General features: G+C 40.1%; 2 protein-coding genes across 2 annotated transcripts in view; one reads left to right on the top strand and one right to left on the bottom strand.

Annotated features, from left to right (window-relative positions):
- The window catches only part of gmds (GDP-mannose 4,6-dehydratase), a 178955-nt gene extending 172536 nt beyond the window's left edge, over positions 1-6419 (top strand). The window contains exons 10-11 of the mRNA XM_032572964.1: positions 4802-4870; positions 5859-6419. Of these exons, the coding sequence (XP_032428855.1) occupies positions 4802-4870; positions 5859-5921 (132 nt within the window). The 3' untranslated portion in view covers positions 5922-6419. The remainder of the gene's footprint in view (positions 1-4801; positions 4871-5858) is intronic.
- A 4809-nt stretch (positions 6420-11228) lies between these two features.
- Positions 11229-13439, bottom strand: foxc1b (forkhead box C1b). Its single transcript, XM_032573071.1, has one exon. The coding sequence runs from the start codon at positions 13087-13089 to the stop codon at positions 11677-11679; it is 1413 nt and encodes a 470-aa protein (XP_032428962.1). The 5' UTR covers positions 13090-13439; the 3' UTR covers positions 11229-11676.
- Between the last annotated feature and the right edge of the window lie 1600 nt (positions 13440-15039).

Here is a 15039-nt window from a genome sequence, read left to right on the forward strand (position 1 = left end):
TAGTTTAGCAACATTCACTAAATGACTCAGATTTAGTAACTGGGATTAAAACAGCTCTAATGTGTAGCGAGTCTACAGAATAACCTCAGAATACCTTCAGACAATAAACTCAATAAAGAGTTTATAGAGCACATTTAAAAAATTTCAAGAAGGTCGGGCTGCTTGGAAGTAAATACCGTCCGCAAGGCAAGAAATATTCAAGTAAATGAGCCACAATAAACTCTGTTTCTATCCAGCATATTGCTTTTTTTGTTTTTCTACATCTTAATAGCAGTGGGACTCGATTAAAATTTTTAACCAATTTAACTGCAGGGTCTGTAGACATCCATTTAACTTCTATGAAAAAATGAAAAAATATTTGCTTAGAAATGTGGATGCTGAAATTAACATTAATGGAGACATCTGTGTTTGCTGCTGTTAGGTTGTAGCTGACGTTTTGCATTGACATGGTAATTTAGGTTTGAATAACTTTGGTGATGAGTAAACTCCTTTTTGCACAACTTGCACACAACAATAGTATTTTCCAGCGTCCCATCAGATTTATTTTTGAAGCAAATATTACATTAAAAATTGCATTAAAATGTATTTGTTAAAATCTAAGTAAATAATTAACACAATAGTGACCCAACTCTGCATAATACAGATACTAAAAAACAAGAGCTTGTCTTTTTCTTTTAGCAAACAGTCACGGTCCGTGTGACTTATGTGATGCCAAATAAATGCGAACAGCAGGTGTGTCTGCAGCGTTTCACCAGTGTTCGTGACGAGACCGTGCCAAGCTGCAAAACGTTCTCCATTACAAATCCTAATCAATATAATTATGAAGCAAGTGGATTATTTAATGTAATTATGGAGTAAGTCACCCAATTATAATTGCATTCAGATCCATGATAAATTATGTCTCATTGCTGTAGGTAATTAGTCTGAAAATGTTTCCAGTTATGGCTTCAGAGCCAGAAATAAAAAAGCTTGTGAGTAATGTACAGAGCTGCTCACATGAGAAAGAGTTGTTTGTCCTGCTGTTACAGACTGAACAGGAAAAAGGCCTTTCTTGTACTGAGCTGTGTTTAGACCGGGTGCAGTTAAAAATAAAAATTAAAAAAAGTCAGCTCACCCGGAACTGAACCAGGTTTTCAGCTTGGGCCGGATAATCTTAAACCAAAGTGCGTCAGAGTCAGAATCGGCCTGTACTTGTTCCCGCTGTGTGTGTTTAGTGTTCTTGCCTTTGTGTGTAATCAGAAGAGTGTGATTAAGCGCCGTGGAGCCTCTCCGAGATGTGGGTCCCTGCTCTCTTAAAGGCTGAGCTATGCCAGCGCTGCCGTGTGCGTTCCTCTGTAATAAGATCACCCAGAAAAGACGTTTTTAAGAGGTCCAGATCCAGATAACAACGCTGCTCTCTTTTCACATTTTATACTCTTTACACAAGACCTTTTTTCTGAGTTGGAGTGAAGCACACAATAAAACCTGTTGAAGCTGCCGCAGTAAGCTTTGAGCTTTACACTCTCAAGTTGATCCTGTTTAAACAAGACACTAACTTCACGCATAAGGCTAAGAAAGAAATTAGGTTCGCTGAACTCATCCGACTCCTGAATTGGTCTTTTCATCCATAATGGATGGTTTATCAAGGTCCAACATTTTGTGGGAAAATTAGAGGTTGATTAACAAGAAAAATCTCAAATTTTCAGTTTTTGGTCGCACTTTTATGATGTTGGTTGAAGGACACAACTCAAAGCTTATTTACATATTTACTCTGAATTACAGAATTACTTCTCCTGAATCTCAGTCCTGACCTCTGTAAAGGACATGGCCTTCCATTTATTATTTTGTTCCTTTTTTATTTTTTCACTGTAGTAGTCCAGCTAAAAGAACTTGCCTTGTAAGCCCCCAAAACAGAGACTTCACATGCCCACTTGAGGAAACAAAGAGATGTAATCTGTGTGTGTATGTAGATATAAATATGCCGGTTCTCAGTTAACACACTTGAATGGCACAACACGGTCTTTTAAAAGTGCTCCAACATATTACTTTTCAATATTGTCAATCATTATAAAATAGCAAAGATCAAATAGTCCCTTATTTAAAATTAGTCGCATGCCAACAACTATTGGAATATGTAGTTTATTGCATCTAGTATCTGTCTGTATAAAATATGTTGTAGCATGAGCAATAATGGAAAATAAACTGTATTTTGATTGCTTCTGATGTTAACATAGTGAAACATTACCACACATATCGTTATGACATTTGTTCAAAAAAATATAATTCCGTTTAAATAGATTTTTTTTTTACAGTATAATAGATTTGGCTTTTCTCTTTCTTAACATGCATGTGTACCGGAGGATTGAGAACTGCTTGCACAACACAAGATGAGCATATTACGTCACATAAATGAGTGTGAACCGATCATGCTTCTTAAAGGAGCGTCCCGTTCCTCGGAAAAATTTTAACCTCCCTGAATTAAGAGGGAGTGTAGAGCTGTGGCCCTAGGGATAACACCAGCAAGTGGGATTCAGCTTTAATTTCATCAAAGTGCTGATTAATATATGAAACATAAAAGCAATCATGTCTCAGTCAGAAATAAAAAGAGGACTCTGCAGAGTGCAGTGAAGGAAGCGGTAAGAGTTGCTGGTGTGTCTCTACCTTTTGTTCAGGAGGGATGTAAGCGATGTCAGACTCTCCTCGTTCTGCTTCATGAAGGTTTTGAACTGCTGGGGGCCTCATCCTCACAAACCGACCCACCTGACTGCTGAACAGCTTCCTGCTTCAAGCAGTGTAAATTCTCAACTTCTGTCAAGATGTCTTGTTTTACATGATATTTGACCTTTTTTAATTAGATTTTCTACTAATTTTCCAAATGACTCAATATGTTGTCATGCAACATGATGTTTTGTTGCTTTATATGAGTTTTAAGAAACTTATTATAAATTATGAAATATTTAAATAAGTCATCAGGGCTTACTAAGTAAGATGTAAGAAATTAAGCAAATGCAGATAGTACTGAGAAGAGATTGGATCTTGCAGAAAATAGCTCAAGCTTATGTAATATGCAGACTTCTGTCTTCTGGCTGAAGCTTGACGGTGCAAAAGTTTGAATGAATTAATATGCTGCCAAACTATCAGTGCTCTTAAAAAATCATGAAAATATTTGACTTGGAAAAGTACTTCTTGCTCTTTTAAATCCAGAATATCTTTCCAACACAAAAATCCTTTTTAAGGATCATTTATTTTCCTCATTCATCCACACATTAACCATGTGTTTCTCATCTAAGTGGCCTTGGATCAGTGTTTGTCCTCCTTCAGACTGAATCTTTACATGAGATGTGCACAGAACATTGAACATTCTGGATCTTGTTTTATGAACCCCAACTCTTCCTGCAAAGGTCTTCTTTGTGAAATTTATAATTATGTATTTCTTTATGTATTTTTATTAATTGCAAATAATGTGTTTTAAGATCAAAGAGACTGAAATAATACATAAAGAAACAAAAGAACGAAAAACATGAACATGAACATCTGACATTCCGTTATTGTTCCCGACAGATTTTAAAGTTTTAATTGGGTTAGCCCCCTTCTTATCTTCATGATCTTTTGAAACCACGCTCTGTCTCCACAACTTTGTGATCAAATAATCAGTTGCTGTTAAATGTCCCTCGAACTCGACTTAAGAGCAAAGGAGATCGGGTTTTCTCTGTTGTTGCTCCTGTTCTCTAGAATTAGTTTCCTTTTCAGACTAAATCTGCCCAAAATCTGAGTCATTTTAAATCACTTAAAACTTATTTTTATTTGTTGGCATTCAGTTGAGGTCTAATTCTGTAACCTTTTTTGTTGCGATGTTATTTTGCTTTCATCATTTTATTCCACAGCAAAGACGTTTTTATGTGTCTTTGTACAGAACCTTGGTGCAGTTTCAACCCGTTTTTAAAAGTGCTATATCAGCACATTTGACATTGACATTAGAGTCAAAGTTGACTTTTTATATATATATATATATATATATATATATATATATATGTGTTATAATACAACTAATTAGATATCCAAAAAGTTTTAGCGTTTCTGACTTTGCTTGAGAATTAGATAACATAAAGTAATAGAAATAAAGAGCCTTGTTCTTGTCAAGCAACTGTAAGCCATCAATGTTTCTGACACTCATATAAATGAGTGAGGAGTGATGGATGAAAAAAGGGAGAGTTTGAAGAGGGAGTCAGCGAAAAGTGGGGAGCTTTAAAAACAACGTACAGGAGAACGTTTTTGTTTTTTTTCCCCTCCGTGCTCTTTTTCTGACTCTTTGGTGGTCTGAAGGAAGGTCTAACTGGATGTTGAACCCAGAGCAAAACACAACAGGGGGGGAAATGAGTTAGGGGTTCAAGGAGGGGGTGAGTGGGGGGTCCTGGGCTGGGGGTTACACCACCAGAGTCCCACAATTCATCATGCTTTGGCACCGACGAGGGCCGTCTGGACAGATCCGAGGTGGGGAGCCGGGAGGGGGGATTGATGGCCAGCGAGACTCTGTGACCTGCTTTTCCCCCCACGAGAGGAGATAGTGTGTGTCTGTGTTAACGTGTGTATGAATATGGAAAGAAAACATAAAAAAAAAAATGGCGAAACAAATCATTACCCTCCAACTTATTTGTCCCGTTGGAAGTTTTGAAGCTGAATTCAGAGCGTCTTCATGTCAGCAGGATTCCCCTGCTTGCTCCCAGCCATCAGATCAGACATGACACATGATTTGTTTTTCTTTCTCCCTCTTTCTCTTTCCCTTCCTTTCTCCTCTTCCCTTACTCTCCTTCCTTTCTCTCAGGACTTCCTGCAAGGCGACAGCACCAAGGCATATCAGAAGCTGGGCTGGAAACCGCAGGTTACTTTTGAGGTGAGTCCTAATCATTTGCTTCACACCAATGCAACACTTAATGAAAAACACATTTATAGATATCAAAAAAAAAGTTTAATAAATGTAATGTTTGTGGATAGAAAATTTAAAAAAAATACTCACTACCAAATTCAGAACAGATTTTAGCTGGCAGTTAGATTTTGTCTGAGTTATTGAGAATTCAATAAACATTTAAAATATATTTATACTGAATCCACACATTATGGAGTGCATTTGGTATACTTAAACAGGCAATAAGAGGCCTAAAAATGACTAACAAAAAATTTTATTTTAAACCCAACAGCATAAATACTTTGTAGTTGTAGCTAATCTAATAAAATGGTACTAGTATCTCAGAAAAAAAATACTGAATGTTTTTATTCATCTGGCGTCCAAAATGAGCAAAATTGTATAAGAAACTATAAATACAGTAAAATAGTTTTCATCTATTTCATTCTCTCAGCTAAATTCCGTTTTATATCAGAAAGTACAATATTTAATAATATGTTTTCATTTCTTTTCATAAAAACTTGAAAATTTCATCTCACTCTAACGTAAGTTTGGTTTTGCTAATTTGAAGAGGCAATTTTGTTCAAAGAACACAGTAAAAACATATAATTGTTTTCAGCTGATCACAAGTTCTGCTCAAGCAAAAAAAATAATAATTACGTAAGAATAAATTGGCTTCAGCTAAAATAACACTAATAACAGTTTTTTTTTTTTCTCTTCTGTCTTGTCAACTTTTATAAAAAGTTCAGAGGACTCGGTGAGCGTTTCTCAGCTCCTGCTCTTTTTAAGCATACCTGCTGCTACATGTTGTTAAACTAAACGATCCTCCTCACTGCTTGTCACAGAGAGTTGGGATCCTCGTTCATTTCAGGCCCTGGAATCAAACCCGCTCCAGTCAAACAAATACAAATATTTCTTAAGAGATTTGTTTCCATTTGACTCATTAACTATTTCCTGTGAAAATCTGGTGTCTCTGCAGGAGCTGGTGAAGGAGATGCTGGAATCTGACATCAAACTCATGAGGGAAAATCCAAATGCCTGAAAGCAGGACAGGATGGAGGTGTTTTAGCACTCCTTGGTTCTACGCTGAATCCAACAGCCGCAGAGCCAGTTTTTATCTCTCCTTCTCTAAATGAAGTTACTGTTGTTCTTTTGTTTTCTCATCAAGAGCCGGTTGTTGCCTTTCTGTCTTTTTGGTACTGTGTCAGATTGACATATTAGGTTGTTTTGTTTATTTAAATTCAAACACTGATTATGTAGGGTTTTATGTGAGAGGCAAATTTTAAGATTTTATGTGTCTTTTCCCTTTGTAGTGTGGTTAATTTAAAGGTTTGATTTGGGCGCTTTTTTAAAAGATGACCAAAAAAATATAAGAACGAATCAAGTTAGATATTATTTTTGACTCATATGTTAATGAGATTTTTGCTTCAGTGGGTGCCATTCTTGTAACATGTTTTTTTGTTTGTTTGTTTGGGTTTTTTTTTTTACTTAATGATGACGAAGGGCTATGAGGGGGGGTAATAAAATATATAGAAAATTATGTGCATTTGTCTTTTTCTATCATTTTTGTTTACTGAGTGGAAATATAAGAAATGAAACAGTAATTATTTATTTCTCGTCTTCCGGTTCTGCAAACACTTCCTTTGTGTCATCTCTGCTTCCTCTCATCTTCCAGGTTTTCTTTTTTGCCGGCGCTCTTATTTGGAAGAAAGCGCGAATTTCTCGGTTTGCCAGAGTTCCGCTCTCAGGCGGTTTTCTGTCCTCACCTATGAAGTCCCTGGTCCTGATTCTATCAATGGGATTGTGGCATATTTGCACGAATTCTGAATTGACGAAGTTGCAGGTAGATTCCACAAACGTCCGTCTGAGCATTTAAAATATATATTGTCATATGAGTTGGAGTTGTCGCTAATAAATGTGATATTTCTTGCCTCTTTTTGTAACATTAAGGACTAGAAGAACCTTTCTACTGACCAATAATAGGGAAGCTATTTGCGGTTTTTTATTTATATATGTAAATTTATTTTATAAAAGTGACTCAAGGAACAAAATTTAGAAAATATTTAATTTTCAAAGTTCAAAATGCGCTGCTTTTCACTATGTTTTTATGCTACTTTACGTTGATTTTTCTTTTTCTTTTTTTTTTTTAAATCCCTGAATACATTTTCCTGCAGGCGAGATTATTTAGTAAAACAATTAATTGAAAGTAAGTGGCTTTAAAAATACTAAATTGTTTCGAAGCGAAATGCGAAGCGAATAATTTAGAAAATCTGCCCCTAATTTAGAAAATCTGCCCCTTTACTGGATTAAACGCTGTTTCTTTTCTCCACACTGCTGCCTGCAGTTCAGCTGGAGGAAGGTTTGGCATTCAGTCGAGCCCTGAAGGCGTCAGAGAGCGGCTCTGAGCAGAAAGGGGACCACCTCACAAACCCCCTCTGTCTGTTTGCGGGACAACACCTCCAACACGTCTCAAGTTCTCCCTGTGATCGTCCAGAACGTCGCTGCGTCTGTGCGGAGCCCGAATAGGAAACAGATGTGGCCCTGGCGTTGTTTTGGGCCCCTGTAACCTCAACACACACACACGCACGCACACACAGCTAGTGGCCTCACACAGGTGCACCATGTATCCCTCAACAACAATTAAAGCAAAGTCCTGTGATCAGGTCTACTGTTGGCGCACAAAGAAACGGCAGCTGACTGAGCTTTGGAGCTGGAGGAGGAACAAATGAAAGCGTCCAGACAGCTAAATAAAAGTTTTGGAAGATTAAAGGAATTTAATTTCTTCGGAGTTTTCAAAGATTGAAGCCTTTAAAGAAAAGTCTAAGCGGTAAAACTGCGTGTAAATAGATTTTCCCCCTTCCATCCAACCCCTCCCAAACATCAGCTCTCAGGTACACATGCGCAGACTGAGCTTTTGTTTACCTCTAGCGCTCTACTGATAGATAAGCAATGCGGCGATTATCTGCAATAGGCTGTAATTTTATTTTCACTTGCAATGCTCTATAGAGATGATATATTTTTTTTTGTACACAGTGTGAAATGCACTATTATACCCGCGTGATAATTGAAGTGTTTAATTAATGCACCAAGCTCAAATTAATTTACCCCAAATTCAGCTAAAGCTGAATTAAATCCATTTTAAATCTCCTCTAAACGGCCGAACGCGACGCTCGGCTAAAAATGAGACGTAAAACAAAACACCAGAGTTTAATCCGACACACATTGAACCTTTTAGGGCCCACTCCTCTGAGGTATTAAACTGGTCCGATATATGAAGCAGGTCGAAGTTTGCTCTCAGTGGGATTCCTTCACAGTGTCAAGAAATCCAACAGAATAAAGTTTGTTTGTGTGACAATCCTGCAGAATTAAATGCAGAAAGGGCCGATGTGCTGCTGCTTCTGCTGCATATTTGCCTCTGTTCCCAGAGACTCAGACGGCTGGTTTCAGAACACACCTGAGTCTTCAAGCAGCCACGCAATTACGCGTTTAAATCGACCGCATATGTCATTACATGCGGTCGATATGTTTTTAAAGTGAGACATTAGCAGGATTTTGGGTCTAATTTAATGGTTTTACAAATATTTTCCATATTTTATTTTTTTTAATCTAAATTTGGACATTAAACACTCAGAAATTGCATCAATAATTAGGTTCATAGCTATTAATGTTTGGCCTCTTATTGCAGTAAAATATATATATATATATATATATATATATATATATAAAGGTTGTGTTGCCTTTAAAATTTTCGCAACATTAAGTTGTGCTGTGGGTGGTAAAGTAAAAATTATAGTCAACCCAATCAAAAAGAAACATTTCCCGGAAAAGTAACTTTTATTTCTACAGCTTTACTTCCTGATAGATCCCACCTAAAATCTGCAAGAACTTAAATAAATGTCTTATTTGGTTTCTCTGCAGAGAACCTTTGTGTAATTGTGGCTTTGCGCGCTGATCCTTAAACTCAGAATTCGACGACACGCAATTGAAGCCATTGAAACACACCTATGTACGCCTGAAGCCTTGAAGTAAGTGGTCCAAGATTTGGTTTTTTTTTTTCTTTCTTTCTTTTTTTTTCTTTTTTTTAAGTAACACCTCCAACCCAACACGGCTCGTTAATGTCTTTATAAATCCTTCTGGATGTCACAACGCGCGTTACGAAAGCGGCTTGGAAGCAGAAAGGTTCCCTGCTCTGGAAGTCTTCAGGGGTTTTATGCGCTGCAGGCCTGCACAGCCGCACCGACAACAACACGAGTCCAGAGAAGGTGCTTTAAGATAAGGCAGTGACAGGCTTCTCACCGTCCTTTCCTAAAGTGCATTGTTGACATCCTCTCCACTGACCTCCATCACCCCCCTGTCTTGTCCTCAGGATGAAAAACGATTCGCCCGGATTGCCTGGGTTTCCCTTCCTGCTCAGGAGAGCCGCATCAATCACAAGGACGTTTGTTTGGGAACGGGGGAAAAAAGCGCTTTTCGGCATCATTGGAGCACCTTTATGCACACAATACGCGTTATATTGGGGAGTTAGAAGAAAAAGAAATGCATGTTACATTTGAGCCCGTTACCACCCCCTCTCTTTGTGGAAAGTGTCGCGGTGAAGCCAAACAACGCGCTGTTTGCGTTACAGCTCCGGTGATCCTGACTCATCCTACTGTGGCCTCAGGGGAGAGATTGTGCGCTGGAAATTACTCTCATTTATTGTTTTACAGCAGAGTCACAACCACACAGGCCTCAAACCGACTGTCAGCTTTCACTGCAGCTTATTCAGCCGAGGAAACACACACACAATTACCTTCTAACACATAACACACACTCTTGTTGAAATCCCAGTCACCCCTGTCTGTGCCTGCAGGCTGCAGAGTAACTGCAAATACATTAAACAAATAAAGGATTTAATCTGGAAATTACCATTATTACTGTTATTGGCCAGAATATAATGTATGTTTTAATAAATTCCATTATGAGTCCCCGTCAGTAGCATCTAAGATTATTGTGACGTAATTTCTCTGATGATGATTTGTCTCATTATTATTATTAATATTAATAGCAGTTGTATAATTGGCCTAAGGTGATTTTTGTTAAATTATTATTTCCACTGTTATTATTTTTGTTAATATTTTTTAGCAATTGTTTGCAACATATGACTATTTTTAACGAACGTATTTTTGGATAACGTCACCAATTGCATTAACATTAATTAATGCTGTTGCTGTTGTCTTATGCCGGTTTATAATGTGTCCCCTTGTAAGTAATTTTAAAATGATTAGTTATAATAATGTCCTGTCTCGATACTGAAATAGAAATAGATACTCCCAATGGGATTTTTTTTTCTGGTTTTAAAAATCAATTTAAAGATGCTCGAAATACATGTATTATTAGTAGTATTAGTATTACTATTGCTATCTCTGTCTCTTTCTTTGAAGCTCTATGTTTTTTCAACTGGGGGTGCCGGTGGGGGGTAATTAAGGAAGTAGTAAAACAAAAAAAAAGAAAAGAAAAATAAACATCTGACAGCTGCCATATTCCAATCAGCCACCGCTGCCTGCCGCTGTCTGAATGCAGAGCAGACTGGCCTGTAGCTCGTCCCTACGGCCAGATATCTCATCCATCAGAGCGCACTCATCATGCGTCAGCAGGGACATTTAGGGTCTAGACCTGCAGCAAAAAAAAAAAAGAGAGAAAAATCTCTCCACCCGAAGACGTCCAAAACAAATGCAGCTGCGACCGTATTTTTTTTTTTTTTTATTCTTCTGCATCCAAACGCTCCCATCGTTATGAAACAGAAGCCAGACAGAAGCCTGATGTGCGCTTTGTGACTCGACTGATTTGTTTTGCTGACAAGGCCTCTGACTGAGCTCAGACCGCACTGATGCCACACGTGAGTTTGTTTACCTCCGGTGTTTACGCTCACACACTGAAAATACACGGCCTACAGGTGAGACCAATGGCGGGGAAGGAGGGGAGGGGAGGGCTGCAGAGTTCACCTCATGTTGGGGTGAACAGGAGGTAATTGTAGCTGAGGGAAAGTTTTTGGAGAAAATTATCTTTTAGTGTAAAAACAGCTACGTAAGGCGTTAGGATCTTTGTCCCACACTCTTCAAAGTTTAAAGAAAACTCACTAATTAGTATTCACATAACATGTATTTGTACAAAACATCCCCTATATTAACACGCTCGCTGCCCATGCTGTAAAAAGAACTATTTACATTTTAAATGAATCGAAAATAATTATTTTTGCATTTAGCGATTTGTAAACACGTTTTTCTGTTTTGTTTATTTTATTTTATTTTTGTTTTACTTTGAATGTGTTTTACGGCCTTTTCTACAGCATAATGCTAATAAATCACTCCAATTAAATTCAAATATCTGTCACTTTATTAAACAAAACAACTTGCAATGCCTTCAGAAGTTTTTTTTAAACAAATTACAGAATGAATAAAATAGGCCAGTACAGGCTACAGAGTCTTTCCCCGTAAATTTCTATACAACAACAGGGACAGATTTAAAGGCAGCAAGAAAACTGGAAAAGAGTTTGGTCCTCACCATAAAACCACCTGCTTTTCCTCCAAAATAAATTACTATATTAGGCTATAATTTACAGTCTATTCATAAAGGTGGTAGGAGCAATTCTCAAAGTGAGAGGGAAGGAAACTTACGTGCGGTGGTGTTACACAGCTCACGACAAAAGAAAGGAAAATCTCAGAATCTCTCGTGTCCACTCGCAGAGTAAAAGTACAGCCAAAAAAAATATAGAGCAAATATATACTCGAGTTATTAACTTAAAGGGGACGTTTTGGCTTTCAGAATTTGCTGCAGTCATAAACAAACGCTCCTGAGGTGCGGTAGAGTGACTGGCCGGACGGGAAGGCCATCTGACAGCTGTTATTCCCGCTCACCGGGGAGCCGTTCAGCCCGATCCGCTGGGACTCGAACATCTCCCGCACAGCGTGGAAGTTCTGCTGCTGCGCCGGGTAGGCCGGACTCAGGTGGCTCAGGTCTCCGTACCAGGACGCGAGCCGGCCCTGGTGCCCGTGGTGGCCCTCCTGGCCCGCCTGGCCGAGAGGGGACGCGGTGGTCGTAGTGATGCAATAGTCGGGCAGAGCCTCCTCCACCGTGGTGGAAGTTGCCAGGGGCCCCCCGGACGAGCGGTCCCCGGCGTACAGGCTCATGGCCTGCATGTTGCAGTGATAGGTGGCGTTGGAGCTGGAGGAGATGGCGCTCTGGTTGCAGGTGGCGGAGCTGTATGCGGGGGTCTGGTTGGGGGAGTAGTTGAGCGACAGTGACGGGGTGATACCTGTCCGAGAGGAGGCGATGAGAGGCGGAGAGAGCTCGGCCTGCGGGGAGCCCCGCAATGAGGTGATGATGTTGTCCACGCTGAAGCCCTGCGCCGGGGCCTGGCCGTGGCTGTGGTGGTGGTGCTCGGCTGCCTCCATGCTCAGAGACCGGGTGGAGGGGACGCTGTGCGGGCTGCCAGTTGACATGCTGCTGCTGCTGCTGCTGTCCGGGCTTTCAATTTTAGGCACCGCGCCCAGGGTGGGTGACGCGGCCTGCGGAGGCGACGACGTTCCGTTCTCAGTCTTAATGTCCTGGATGCGCACCGGCTGAGCGCCCTGCATCGCCGGGTCCTGCTCCCGACCTGCGGGCCGCGCAGATGGATCCTTCCCCTGCCTGTCCCGCTCATCCTTCTCCCTCTGCACGTCCTTCTTTTTGAACCTCCTGCGGCGCCGCAGGAAGCTCCCGTTTTCAAACATATTGTAGGAGTCCGGGTCCAGGGTCCAGTAGCTGCCCTTCCCGGGCTTCTTGTCGTCCCGGGGCACTTTGACAAAGCACTCGTTGAGGGACAGGTTGTGCCGGATGCTGTTCTGCCAGCCCTGCTTGTTGTCCCGATAGAAGGGGAACCGCTCCATGATGAACTGATAAATCCCGTTTAGGGTGATCTTCTTCTCCGGGGAGTTCTGGATCGCCATGGTGATGAGGGCGATGTAGCTGTAAGGAGGCTTTACCATGTCCTTCGGCTGGTGCTGCGGGGTGTACGGTCCGTACGCGCGGGCCATGCCGGCCTGGTACTGCTCGTGGGCGGCATGTGAGTACATGCTCATGGGCGCGGGCATCCCGGTGTATCCGCTGCCGGGTCGGTAGTAGTTCTGGTCACTGCTGATGTAGGGAACGACTCCCAGAGAGTTGGGACTGGAGACGGAGTAGCGCGCCTGCATCCTGCCTCTCCAAAACTCTTCCCCGCAGAACGTGTCACAACTTCAGCCTCTAGGCTGCTCTCTTTCGGTTCTCTGTCCTTCCTATTTGTTTTTTTTCTTTTTTTCTGTATGTAAGTCCTTCAAGCCGCAGCTCGCCACGGTGACGCGGACAGAGCGGACGGTCACGCTGCAGCACGGAGCATTTGGGAAACTAAGAAAGCTGGAGGAGCATGAGTCTGACACAGCGAGGAACTTTTTCCTTTTTTTTTCTTTACGCCTTACATTTTTCCTTCCCTTTTGGCTCCTCCAGCTGCTCCACCCCGAATCCAGTGTGCTCCATCATCCAATGGGGGACGAAATGAACCTGTGGAAAAGAGCACAGCGATAAAAGTTTCTACCCCCACCTCCTTTCTCCTCCTTCTCTTCCTCCTCCTCCTCCTCCTCCTCCTCTTCCCCCTCCTTCTTCTCCCTGCTTCTCTCTTCTGTCAGCTCAGAAATGAAGTTATTAAAATGTTTTGAGAGTGTGCCCAGAGTGCTGAAAATTTAACTTAATGACCTAAATCTGGATTTATCTTAGAATGAAAACTATAAAGTTGCTAATATTTATATATTTTGGAGGAAGAAAAAAAAGAAATCGGAGTTCAAGTAAAGGCTAGTTGTGACTTGACGCCTCTAAACAAATTGTTCTGTCCATCATTCCGATGTCAGATCTGTGCGTAAAAATTAAAGGGGAAAGTTTTTCGTCACACTTGTCCCTGTAAACGATAGTAGAATAACCTCCTTTAATTAAATCTAATTAGAATTTATGCGTTGTAGATTAGGAATGCAAAATAAGCTCAGACCAATGAGTCCTCCGGCTGAGAAGCTCTCAGCTGCAGGTCAGCCTCTGAATAAACAAAACGCACATGAAAGAGTGAAAAAGTGAGGATGCCTCCGCCCTCCACACCCACAGTGCCGGTGGGTGGTGTGTGGGAACTAATTATGGGTTAAACGAAGATCATTTGGTCGAGACGGGTGACAAAAGATTCACAGTGTGATGAGAGAGAGGCGAGGAGCTCCAAATGTCCCGGTACAGACAGACTGACAGGTTTTTCATTGGAAAGCTGCGATCAGGTCATGAAGAGGATCTGATCCTCTTCGTGATCTGCCTCCGGACCTATAAGATTTACTCCCGGAGAAAGCAGATAAGATCAAATAAAAAGCAGAGATCTGTCATGTCTATCATAAGAATGTGATCTATAAAAATTCAGACATACAATTAATAAATAATAAAATAAAATATTACTCAACAGCAAAATTTGTATGATTAAAATGACTAATTTGTTCTTACTGTGTGTATGCGATAGGCCAAAAACCTAAACAGTGATCTATACGTAGCTTTTTAGATTAATGGCTCAGAATCAGCACGACGCCTGTCAGCTTCTTCTTCTTTTTTTTTTCTTCTTTTGCGCATTTTTATAATGGTTATAAATCAGTGAGAGAAAACAAAAACAAATATAGTTATTTTTTTATCTCATAAACATGGGCCAATGTGCATTTAAAGTTACGCGTGCGCTTGAAGGTGGAAGAATGCAGCTCTATTTATTTATCTATTTACTATTATTAGGGACCACAAAAATAAGAATTTCGTATATTTTAAATAGTTTTATAATCCCGATTAGTTAACTGAGTGTGACGGTTTAAATCATTTTGTTGACTTTAGATGATTAGTATTTTTTTATTGCCCACCCTTTAAAAATATTCTAATTCTTTAAAATATATTTTGACTAAAAAAGTTGAATGATAAAAAAAAACATGAATGATTGAGTCGCATTTTAGAAAATATAAGTTAACTCTTAATTATCTGAATCTAAACAATATAAACTGCCATGACAGCAGATTTATTTATTTATTTTCCTAAACTCAATGCGTCTTAGTTTATTGTGAGGTTTTTTATTTAGAGAAATATGAGTTCTTAATTTAAAGTAAAAG

The sequence above is a fragment of the Xiphophorus hellerii genome, chromosome 9 (assembly GCF_003331165.1).
Source record: "Xiphophorus hellerii strain 12219 chromosome 9, Xiphophorus_hellerii-4.1, whole genome shotgun sequence".
Classification (NCBI taxonomy): Eukaryota; Metazoa; Chordata; class Actinopteri; order Cyprinodontiformes; family Poeciliidae; genus Xiphophorus; species Xiphophorus hellerii.

Coding starts and splice junctions, on each gene's coding strand:
- foxc1b (XM_032573071.1), bottom strand. CDS start 13,089: ATGCAGGCGCGCTACTCCGTCTCCAGTCCCAACTCTCTGGGAGTCGTT.